This window comes from Etheostoma cragini, chromosome 21 (genome assembly GCF_013103735.1).
Source record: "Etheostoma cragini isolate CJK2018 chromosome 21, CSU_Ecrag_1.0, whole genome shotgun sequence".
Taxonomy (NCBI): Eukaryota; Metazoa; Chordata; class Actinopteri; order Perciformes; family Percidae; genus Etheostoma; species Etheostoma cragini.
The window spans coordinates 7362458-7374916 of NC_048427.1; the positions used below are offsets into that span (position 1 = coordinate 7362458).

Sequence of the window (12459 nt, forward strand, 5' to 3'; positions counted from 1 at the left end):
CTTAGTAGGTTTTGAAGCCACTCTGTGAATAAAATAACCTGATATATTTCTCAACACCCTGTAATCTCAAAGGGTTTTATGTTTGAATAAGGGAGAAACCCCTAATCAAATGTCTGTCATTTACTGAATATCTTTAGACATGTTTGAAAAGTACAGTAAAATGTAAAATTTGAACCCTACAGAAACCAACTGCTGCAGGAGGTGTCAGTCTGACTCAGGTACTTGCTGTGTGTCGCACAGGAAACTCATGCACATTGGCTGAATCCAACCAACCATCCTCATCCCAGTCCTTGCATTATGTCCTCACACTGGACTGTGTTGACATACTGTACATGGAATGACATCAGATGTGCTTCTTTTGGTTGGTCATTTAGAAAAAAAAGCTACATGGCTGCTGTTGTGTTGTCTGTCGGAGTTTTACAGTATGAAGCATGTCACACATGTTGTTTCATCATCTTGCCTGCGTCACAGTTCACACTTGTGTTCTTAGATGTTCATTGAAGCCATTAACAATCTAAGTTTATGCCTTTTTCTTCTCGGTGATTTGTATATTAATTATACCCCCCGCCTACACACACAAAACAGTAAGAGTTGTGAACAGAGCTTACATCAGAGTCAGAATAATGTGATGAAACTTTAATGATCGCTCTAAGGAAACTGGGACAACAAGCAAAAATGAGAATATAGCGTATGCAAAATAGTTTCAGTAGGGGCTACATATTGAAGGGCAAATTAAATTGATAAATTAAATAGATTTTATACTTATTTATATGTAGACAAAGTACCAGCAACTTAACTTAGACAATAAGAATGTATAAAGTAAAATAGAATACAGTTTTCTCAAGAAATCTACAGTGTGACCTCTTTTATGTCAAAATAGATTTTAAAATTATTCAATTTGAAGGAATAAGAATATGTGAAAATGAAAAGTATGCAAGACCATTTGGCCTGAGTGTTTATCATTAGAAAGCATGAAAGCATTTTTATTCAAATGCTGCACTGTTGCACATATGGATGACTTTAATGAGCCTAGAGGGGTGCCGGGACCCGACCCAGGCTCCTCCAGTGTCTGTTCCGTACTGTACTTCTAAAGGGAGGCTTTGTCACCAGGCCCACTGTGAAAAGGTCGCAGGTGAATCAGCCACCAGCGTATGCTGCCATGACACTACCGGCTCTGCCCAGCACCCTGAGGTGGGCACTAGTCCGGGCACATCTGCTCCGTGCCTAATTAGTATCATTGTAGACGGGGGCTTAAGGCTGGGCCTTCACTAATGGCAGCCTGTTGCTCGGGGAAACAGTCTGGCTCCTGTAAACAGCTTCTTTGCAGGTCTGCCCATCTTATACTCTAGTTGCAGAAGTGCATAAAGGGCCAAGTTTTTTGTTTAGCTCCTTAGTTACAAACCATGTACAGTATGCATTATATTTTTACTGATTGTTCTACATTTTTTTTTTCCTAAGCAGGAAAGAGAGATTTTCAGGAGAAGAAATTGCAAAACAGTTAGCTGTTAAATAAATGATTCTTAGTAGATGTGCTAAAACATACACAACCACTGCTATGGCTCTTTGAAGAAACTTGACCTCAGACACTTAACACACTGTTGCCAGATTGTAGCTCCTGAATTAAGACATAAAGATGTAGGTTTGGAAGGAGTTTTGCTCCCCCTGAGCTTACTGTAGCAGGAAGCAATATACAGTAACAGATTGAAGATTGAATGTTGGTCGGGGAAGATGTTTGGCTTAAATGCACAAGGAATTAATTCTCACCAGGGGGTGAAATGCTATAGATTTCCACCTCCGTGCTTTAAACGGTATGCCCTGTTTTTAATGAAGAGATTTGTTAAATGTGCCAAGAGAGATTATCATTTAAATCACTGGCCTGTTTAGAAGCGGGTTTGGTTCCTGTATATCTATGACCAAGAAATGTCAGTCAGAGTGATGAGATCTGCATAAATCATCTTGAGATTGTGGTGTATATTATATGTTCTAGTTGGTATTCAGTTAGTGCCAAGTGGATTACTTAAAAGACATACAGTATAATCTTTATCTCAAATCTTTATACACAGATTTTATTTTAAATGTCTTATCTTTGAAATTTGTATTTTTATCAAAAAATCCTGCATTTGTATATCTATATAAATCAAAAAGTTGTTAGCCGGATATTTTGATACTGAAGTTATTACGACAGCAGTGTCGTAGCAGTGGGAAGTTAAGAGAAGTAAGGGACAGTTTTTCTATCCGTCAGTCTTAAGCGGCTTTTAATGTTGCAACAAAGACTGCAGGATGTCAAAACAGCAACCCAGAAACACCAAATCTGCAGCATTTTCTTTTTTTTCTCCTGGTGCCGCTTGCTTCCACATGGCCACATATGCTTGTGGCCTCAGTAAAATCTTGAGTCTGGCACGAGTCCAAGCGTCCCCCCTTCTAGTCGGATGGACATGGCACGACATTATGGCCATGTGGCCAGCAGGAGGCTGTATTTAAGCCGGGGCAGCTCTGAAATGGGCCATAAAACCTAACCAGCAAGTCTGGCTCCCCATGAGGCAACCGGCCTAAGTACTCATTGACAAGACTCCAACATCACTGACTTCTGAGCAGCAGAGGAAATAATGCAAGAAAAAAGCAGCAGACAAAGATGAGGTGCAGACAGGAGTTGGTTGTTTTATAACCGTTAGCGCTAATGCTTTAAATCCAAAACATATATATGCTTTCTCATACTTCTCAACTGCTACACACTGTGATTATTTAATTTGGTTCTTTCTCAGCCCATTTTCACTTAATGAAATAGCTCCTTGACTGCGTATGTTTAAAGGACCTCAGGGGAAATATGTCACATTTTGATGCCACATGGCAGCCATGTCATTCACATGTTTCCACTTCACACATCCTTCCCACTTCATCAGCTTTCTGAAAACATCAATCACCCTGAAATATATCACGAAAGGACTCATCCAACTTTAAAATATTTGGTACTGAGCTAATGAAGTCAGTTTACAGACTCAGTTTAACGACACCCAGTTTGCACTCCCTTCCGTGCCAAAGGGTTGTAGAGTTGAGAGGGTGACCAGAGAGGGAAAATGTGTTCCACCGGTGAGCTTCCATCTAATTATCCCCCATGGATAAACAAGTAGTGTAGCACAATCATGGTCTGTCATGGGTTGACAGGTCTGTAACCTGTTATACCCGCTCCTCAAAAGACTGCTTGATGGACGAGTTGCTTCCATTTCATTATCAAATTGGTGTTAATGAATAATTGGTGGCATCTGGGTAGACACAAAAGAGAGAGGCTGTGAAGCGGCCATCCATGGTTCTGTGATGACTGTGCTGAGTATCGTGAGGTAGAGAGGGACATGATTTACAATCCAGACAGTAGTTTACGCAGGGTAGCTGTAAGTGAATGTCATAGCAACCAGTTGTAGTTTTCCATATATTATGAGGTCAATTGCAAACATTTACAGTTCCAGTAAGCAAACACAAGTGAGGAATTCTTTGGCTAACACTAAACATGGCTGTTTTGCATGGCCTCTTAGGGGCTTTCAGTAGCCAGGGATGCTAGGGCTCCCTAGACTCTCTCTTATTTTAATTGACTTTGGCCTGCAGGAGGCTTGTGCCCATTCAATCCTTTCTGGAGAGAGAGACAAACAGAATGTGATTAGAGCTCCCTCAGAAACTACAGAGTGCAGCCCAGTGGAGCCGTTCTTGTTAGTTTGCTCATGGTCTTTGTTCTCATTTCAGCCCTTCTAGCTAAATTTCTTCAAACAAGCCGTTTGGAGGTTGTGATTCTCCCTAACAGGTTTAAAGCAATAACTTGACTTTGTTGTCACAGTTTGTATGGGAATTGTGAGGAAGCACTGCTGATAATGTGAGTGGGATGTGATGACTAGATGTATACTATATGTTTGTGTGGGCGTAAGTGACCAAGCCATGTGGATCGATGCCAGGTGGGAGCCTTGGTTGACAAGGGAGCAGGTGTCTATTAGCTACAAAGCAGAGAGGGAGGGAGGGAGGGAGGGAGGGAGGGAGGGGAGGGACGAGGATCATAAGAGCTCTTGGCATCTGCCTTACCTGCTCCCTTCCATACAGTCCTCCTGACAGTAAACGGAGAGAAGAGAGAGAAAGAGGCAGCAAGTAAAGGAGTGACCTTTGGAAGCCATTCATGTCGTGTTTGTAGCATTATCCTATCCCACAGGTTGTTTGTGCAACACTTAGCCACTATTCATCGTAGTGGTGTTGGATTTGCTGTACATCTGTTTTAAAGGGTTGAGTCACCCAAGTTACAAAAACCCATTTATTTTACTACTGCCTCTACCCTAAAACAGGGGAGATGAATGGAATTGCATTTGTTGTGCTCAAAGTATGGAAAAATGAACACAGAACATGTCAACATTTTTTTTTATAGGTACTTTTGCTTTGGTACGATGGATTTATAGTTGACACAAGGGGATAACACAGAACAGGAGTCTGACTGTAGATACCCGGAGCATATGTTTTGATTTATACTGTTGCTCCACTGCAACAGTAGACAGATTTATCGTTAATTTGTCTATTGTCGCCACAGTAACTATGTTTACATTCCAGTCACTTTGTAATATGAGGGATATATATATGACATATATGAAATTGGGGAAGTCTGTCTTTTTTTACCTCATGCTTCATGTTGTATTCACTTTCAACAATCTACAAGCAGCCCAAACTGACCAGTCACAATTTCGTCTTTACGTGATATATCCGTAGCTGCCATAACTACTGATGTGTAGTTAAGTTTTTGGGAGCTAGGATACCACGTAGGATACACAAGCAGCTGATTAGCTCCATCCAACAAATATTATTTTGAGCAGCACAAATTAAATTCTGTCCACTTCCAATGTATTGGGGTAGAGACACAAATCCCTGAGTCAGATATCTCAAAACATTGGCAAACTACAATGGCTAGACAAGATGTAATTTGGGTGAAATGACCCTTTAACTTAGAGGCCCTTTTCATGTGGTGGTGCCAAAAGAGGCAGAGTGAAAGGTATTTAATCAGCTTAGATTATCTGTTTCTCCTGACTGAATGTGTGGCAAAAGTTGGGGTGGGGGAGCATTATCATTGGAAAGAGCATTGAACAACTGTCAGGGATGCAGTCCATGTCGTTTGTCATGTTTCCCCGGGGCTTTGTGACAGAGAGTGAAGCTGGAAGCTGCAGGCCCAACCACTGAACCACCCATCTAGTCCCAGCAGATGCGTTTACCGCCATTCGCCTTGGCTGACCATCAGGCTGCACAGCTGAGCACCAGAATATCAATACGGCTCAGACTCAGCCGAGCCCCTGGGACTATCTACAAGGCAAACAAGATAGACTCATCTCCTTATGGAAGACAGAGACCCAAAGCCACCAGGGAGACCAATGTAAACGGAGCAAAAAGATGCTCTGTAGCACCAAACGGCAGTTTGATTCACTCCAGAATAGTCATTTGAAGGAGCTACACCTGAGACGATTATATCCCGTTTTGGCTCTTCTCGAGGAGGAAAACAGATGAGTCTATTGAAGGATCGTCTGTGGGAGGAGAAGAGAAGAAAAAAAACAGTAATCCTTTTGTGTTCATCATCTGCACTGTCCAAAGTGATGCATAGAGGAGGAGGAGGAGGAGGAGGGACTGTGAGGTGTTGGCTGTTCCTCCTCCTGTCATATGAAACCTGTAGTTTATCCTCTGAGTCAATGACATGTTGGTGTTTAGCAGAGGTGATCATTTTGTGTGGTGATGAGCCCTTTATGTAATGGTGGGGTAGAATAATTCTTCTATAAGTGGCAGCGCTGGTGCTTCCCTCTCCTTTTTTGCCTCTTTCTCTTAAATACGTATTGTCATTTTCCTGCTCAGCTCAAAGCTGTTGTTTTTGTCCTGTGGCTGTTGATGTCGGTCTCGGTGTGAAACGAGGATACCGTCCCCTCAACCAGACGGCCTCATGGTGGCACAGTTATGGGATAAATTGTGGAGACATGTTTATCAACATAGAAGAAGTGCAAGTTACCCCTTGTTGGAAGAGAATAATGAGACCTAATTGAGCTGTAACATGCTGGCTGGGCGCCAGGCCCTTGGATTTAAAAACTCAATCAGAAGGGGGTCTGGGAAGAGTGAGGGTGCTGTTGAAACACTGCAGGACGTTCTAACATAGATGTGAAAATGATAAAGCTCGCACTTGGACCCCGTTATATTTCATCAAAACTAACCTACAAATCAGTACATCTACCTGTGGGTGTGATGTTTCCAGTAGAATAGCACCTCAGAGGCCTTTTTCTATCAAACCACAGCCGCGGTAAAGTCAGATCAATTCTGTGGAGGAACAGCACAGCCTGTCTCCTGGCACCTGCCTTGCCAAGAACAGGAGGCAGGAAGGGAGGGGAGGGAGCATGAGCGGGTGGGAAGGAGGAAAAACCCAGCTGCCTCTGCGCCTGAGCCCTGTGCTGCTTTTAAAGGAGTGGAAGGGAGGGGAGGGAGAGGCAGAGAGACTGCTGGCACCATCTGTACATGTCTTTTGTATTCCAGCCCTCATCTTTACATAGAGCGAGGCTGGTGTGCTCAGTGTTCAAATGAAAGGAGAGGATGCTCTTTTGGGAAGCAATGCTCTGAGAAAAGAAGGTGTGTGTTTGTTTGCCGATGCTGAAATTCAGTTTTGTCCTCGGAAATGTTGCGCACTCAAGAGGACATCTTGTGTCCTATTTATTTTACCTCTACAATATAAGCCAGTGTGGTGTCTTTCCTTATGTGTGTGTCAATAGGCTTGCACTGTTTGCAAGCTCCTAAGTGTGGGCAAATCTCTGGGTTGCCATGTTTGTGATGGGAGTCAGAAGCTTTTGTTTGTTCCTCCCTCCCATCAGCCCCATTAGCCGGATGCCCCTTCTCCCACTGACTCACTCAACGTTTTTTTTTATTTACTTTTTTTTAATCTTCCTCTCTGTCACTCCCCTGTCCCTCTCTGTGTAATATGTGCTGTGGCAGCTTATCCTTGCATGTGGCAGCAGGGTGGATCTGCCTGTAAGGACAGCCTGCACTGTCTGCTGTCATATTGACGTGGCTTTTTGCGCGAGCCGCTGCTGAAATCACCAAGAGCTCTGTTTAACCCCACCCCCCCCTCCTCCTTCCCTTGCTCTTTAGTCAGCCTAGAAGTGCTGTGAATCATAAGAGGAGGTGGCTGCCCTGCTCTTTGATTGAATCCACATTGCCTTTCTCTTCTGCCGCTGCATACAGAGGCTAGAAGGAGACAGGGGAAGCAAGAGAGAGAGAGAGAGAGAGAATAAGGAGTAGGTGGGTGAGAAGGTGTAGTTGGCACAGTACAAAAACATGCACTGCAGATGAAAAGCATATGATTTGATCAAACACACTCTTAGGTGATGGCAACCTAACCAAGCGGTTAGGAAGGTAGGAAGGAGGAGAGGAGGGAAGGGCTGGAGTCCATCTGCAGGCCCAGAGTGAACCCTAGTGGCCAAGAGCTGCAGGGACATAATACATTTAAAGCAGGTATTTTAAATTGCAGCTTAAAGGTGCTGCCTTTCGTCTCTAACTGTAAGTAGAGTTTTCTAGTATACAAAATACTAAGTTGGTCTTAAGGAATCCCTCATGTTACATTGAAAGTAAGGTGCTGCTCACCTGTCGATATATGCATTTTACTGTTTTTCAGGGTAAAGCCGTGTTTGCTGTAGGATGTAATTTGGGGTTTTACTTTTCTTTGTCAATCTGTTGCAAACACTGTTTGCTGTAAACACAGAAAATGCACAGAGAGAATACAAATGGAAAAAAAGACCCTCACAGGACAGACATACATTTACATTGAATACTACTGAAGACTAGCCTGAAGAGTATGGCAGACAGTGCACATGAGTGGATACAAAATTGAGATATAATAGACAACAAGACATTATAAAATAAGAATTAATAATAGAGCAAATAACAGATGAGAATGATATAAAGCAAGAATCCAAAACTCAACGGTTAAAATGATCCAAGTATACGAACAAATGTAATTTTATCTGATTCATCGGGAGAGGTTCTATGCTGTCACTTTTGTAAAGTCTGTCACTGTTTGCATTCATTCCCCCACATAAAGTCTTCATGTACTTATTTTCCTGGAAATAGAATTTAATTGCAAATCCATTGAAAGCACAAACAAAAATGTGAGTAAAGGGTTAACATGCAGCTAATGTGTACCTTGCTGCTAGCATGGATATAAATAATAAATGTAACCTTTAATTTAATGTGGGGAAAAATGACCCTTCAGCTGTTCATATAAACAAACTAACTAAAAACTAATACTAAAAATACACAACTGCACAACTGCATTTTGAATTCAGTTTTACCTTACTCAGCAGATCCTTTCAGAAAATGTTCTCACATTTTGTAGTATTTTTTTTTAATGTGTGTTATTCTTTGTCACCTTATAGGATGTTTAATGTTAAATGTTGTTGCATAGTTATGTGGAGTGACTGGCAGTGACTGTAGACCTATTCTGTTTTAAAGGTACCTTGCACAGACAGGACTCCTGGTTTTGTCATAGTGTTTTTTGCACAAAGACCTTACACATCATTTTGTCAGTCAGGCCATTACTTTTTTTCAGAGCTTCTGTTCTTAAGTTGTTGTTCCGTCTGCCCTGCTTGTCTACCATAATCAGTTTTTGCAGGTTTTGGCAGCACTTGCAAAAGAGGGCTGTTACATCTGCAGCTATTTCTCACAGGATTCCAATGATACACTCTTCCTCTGCTCTCTTTCCAGCTCTTCTGTCCTCATGGTGTGAGGAGCTTGGACGTCTCCTTCTCCTCCGTCATCAGAAGAACAGACAGAACGAGCCTCCGGGAAAAGTGCCCATGCAGCCCCCTATGAGCTCCATGAAGCCCGGCCTCTCACACGGGTCAGTGTTCACACTGCTGCGCTTTTTGTGTGTGTGTGTGTGTGTGTGTGTGTGTGTGTGTGTGTGTGTGTGTGTGTGTGTGTGTGTGTGTGTGTGTGTGTGTGTGTGTGTGTGTGTGTGTGTGTGTGTGTGTGTGTGTGTGTGTGTGTGTGTGTGTACAGACAGAACGGGCCCTTGGGAAAAGCCCTTCCTCTCCACATGAAGCCTGGTGTTGCTTATGGATCAGTGGCAAGACAAACTGCCAGACTAACTGCTTGTAGCACAGTCAATAGGGACCAATTGAAAAGAACACACTGTGTGTGCATTTTAAGAGGAAGAACATGCTTCTATTTTATAACCCTAACAAGAAAACCGTTGTCTTTCCATATTGTTGAGCGAATGCAAATATACTTACTACAACTGTACACAACAAATATGTGTGCGCTGAGTCCGGCCCCATTTTGATTTGTCTGCATGATGTGTTTCTATCCATTTTCAGCAGAGATGGGTCTTTTCCCTATGACTCAGTTCCCTGGCAACAGAACACCAATCAGCCTCCAGGTTCGTTGTCGGTGGTGACTACAGTCTGGGGTGTGACCAACACGTCGCAGAGCCAGGTGAGATCCCATACCTGTCCAACAGAGTCTGTATAAGTGGACTGCATCTGATAGGAACACATTTCTGTTTTTTTAAAGTGCCACTACAGGAGGTTTCTCCTCTTCCTATATTCTGATTTAGAGTTTTTCTGTCTTAATATAAATGCATCCAACATTTACATGTCTTTGTACGTGTATGTCCAACAGGTGTTGGGAAATCCCATGGTCAACAACAACAATCCCATGAACCCTGGGGGCAACCCTATGGGTACGGGTATGTCTGGTAACAATCCTGGGATGAACTCTTCTCAGTTCTCCGGTCCTCAGCAACAATTCCCAAACAAAGGCAACTCCAACCAGGGCTACATGCAGCAGGGCATGTACGGACGACCCAACTACCCCGGAGGAGGAGGCTTTGGTGGCAAGTAAGTGGACAGTGGATTAGTACTGGTCTGACAATTAAAATCGCTAAAAAGTCATTCGGACAGTCAAAATGAGTGCAATCCTCCAGCAAGATGGTCTAAGCTCGATAACTGTATTGTGTTGCTCTTTGTCATAGTTATCCTGGAGGGCCTAACGCTGGACCTGGAGGAATGGGCATCCCTCAACACTCCCGTGCTCCGTCAGACTTCACCCAGCCTGCCGCTGCTGCTGCCGCCGCTGCAGTTGCCGCTGCTGCCGCCACAGCAACCGCTACTGCCACAGCAACCGTAGCTGCCCTGCAAGAAACACAGAACAAGGACATGAACCAATATGGACCGGTAAGACATGACAATCAGCTGATAGCACGTCGATAGAGAAGTTGATTTAGACTAAGTCAAGGTTAAGGGTAAATAGTAACTGAAGTACTAATGGAACCAAATGGCACATTTTGCCATAACCAAAGCTAACTAGCATTTTTTTCAGAGGGAAGAACATTTTTGTCTTTTAGTAAAAGTAAAATTTGCCACATTGATATTCAACTCAGAGATGGTTGATTGAACCCATTTTGTCTTTCAGATGAGTTCCTCTTTCCAGATGGGTCCAAACCAGGCGTACAACAGCCAATTCATGAACCAGCCAGGACCCCGTGGCCCTCCGTCCATCCCTGGGAACATGGGCAGTGGCATGAACGCATCCAGCATGAGCGGACCACCCATGGGAATGAACCAGCCAAGGGGCCAAGGCATGGGGCCTTTTGGGACTCATGGCCAAAGGATGCCCCAGCAAGGCTATGCAGGACCCCGGCCTCAGGGCATGGCCATGCAGGGCATGAAAAGGCCGTACCCAGGGGAGGTAAGTGGATGTGACTAATTAAACACTTTCATCTTCAAGGTTCAACTTGTTTGCTGTATGTTAAATATATGTTTGTTATCTCTGCATCCAAAGCCAAACTATGGTGGGCAGCAGTATGGACCAAACAGCCAGTTCCCTAACCAGCAGGGGCCGTACCCCTCACCCAACCCCTCGAGGCCACTGCCGTCACCTAACTACCCGGGCCAGAGGATGCCAGGACAGCAGCTGCAGGGCCAATACCCGCCACCCAGTGGTGCCATGGGCCAGTACTATAAGGTGCAGTAATACTGCTATTCGCCCAAATGGTTGATGATTATTTTGAGTATCAAAATATCAGTATACCAAAAACCTTTTTGTCAGTTGTCAGCAGTTTTTTGGTACAAATAATAAAGGACAAATGGAGAGAAAAACAATTTGTATTTAATTTTTCTTTACTTTTTTATTATTGCAGCAAGAGCCACCTTTTAATGGCCAAACAAATAACTTCTCTGGGAGTGGATATCAGTACAGCCAGGGTAATTTGAATGGGGTAAGTTCATGCTTATATCAATTTAGTGTCTTCATATTATCATTCTCTTATGTTGTGCTGATTATAGTCCCATGAACATTTGATTTATAATTGATTGTCTTCAATATAGCCGCCCAGACCGGTGGGTAACTACCCTCACTCCCCAGTGCCAGGCAACCCCACCCCTCCAATGACCCCAGGAAGTAACATCCCTCCATACTTGTCGCCAAACCAGGATGTGAAGCCCCCCTTCCCTCCTGACATCAAACCAAATATCAACGCTCTCCCTCCTCCCCCAGGTCAGTAACTGGAAAATTTCCAGTGAGGATATCATAACAGTGATTTATTCCTTTAAAAGTTCATGATAGTCTGACCTTGGCTCTTCTTTAACCAATGCAGCCAACCACAACGAGGAGCTGCGCCTGACGTTCCCAGTGCGGGACGGGGTAGTCCTAGAGCCTTTCAGGCTAGAGCATAACCTGGCTGTTAGCAACCATGTCTTCCACTTACGGCCTTCTGTTCACCAGACGCTCATGTGGAGGTAAGACATCATGCACTGAATTAGTGTACAGGATTTTTGTTATATATTTTTTCTCCTGAGAGAGACTTGCGATACATTCATTTTCATTTTACCTTGTCCTGTAGCATCCTGTTGACAGTTGCGGTTTTAAGTCTTTTAGGTCTCTGGAAACAGTTAGCATTTCAGAAAGTGAAAAATCCAGCTTTCCAACAAAACATTCTATGGCTCAGGCTTAGTAATAGGGCTTTTCAAAAGATTAAGAGAGAACAGGGGCTTAATGGAAGTGGGATAGAGAGCAAGAGAACCTAAACTGTGTTTAAACTGGTTACGGCTCTTGAGATTAGGTGGAAATACAAAAATGAATGGGCAAAAAGAATTTTAATCCCTGATTTAGTTCTTGCTGTTGGATCTTGGGGCTCACAGTGTATGTTTTGGGACTATTTGGTCAAAGAGACCTAGAAGTACTATCCTATGGGATCCCACAGTCACCTTTAAAGTGGGTGCCCAAGCTTTTGCAGACGCCATTTTTTTGTTTTCTGTTATTTTGAATGTGTAAATGATGGAAATCTGAAATCTTTTTGTGACATATTATACAAATGTCTAATCTGTCATCTGATTCCTTTTGGAGATTTTTCCATCTTTTCTCGGCATCTTTATGCACATTAATACAAATTTTTACCTGGGGTGCCTAAACTTTTGACCC

General features: G+C 43.3%; 1 protein-coding gene across 9 annotated transcripts in view; it reads left to right on the forward strand.

Annotated features, from left to right (window-relative positions):
* The window catches only part of LOC117936702 (zinc finger MIZ domain-containing protein 1-like), a 107186-nt gene that overhangs the window by 88824 nt on the left and 5903 nt on the right, over positions 1–12459 (forward strand). For 3 of the 9 annotated variants that reach the window (XM_034860022.1, XM_034860023.1, XM_034860027.1), the window contains 10 exons: positions 183–218; positions 8743–8878; positions 9357–9474; positions 9661–9878; positions 10013–10214; positions 10453–10728; positions 10822–11004; positions 11180–11257; positions 11367–11535; positions 11636–11777. In XM_034860022.1, coding sequence (XP_034715913.1) covers positions 183–218; positions 8743–8878; positions 9357–9474; positions 9661–9878; positions 10013–10214; positions 10453–10728; positions 10822–11004; positions 11180–11257; positions 11367–11535; positions 11636–11777 — 1558 coding nt within the window. The remainder of the gene's footprint in view (positions 1–182; positions 219–8742; positions 8879–9356; positions 9475–9660; positions 9879–10012; positions 10215–10452; positions 10729–10821; positions 11005–11179; positions 11258–11366; positions 11536–11635; positions 11778–12459) is intronic. The other 6 variants (XM_034860024.1, XM_034860029.1, XM_034860025.1 and 3 more) reach the window with 3 other exon arrangements.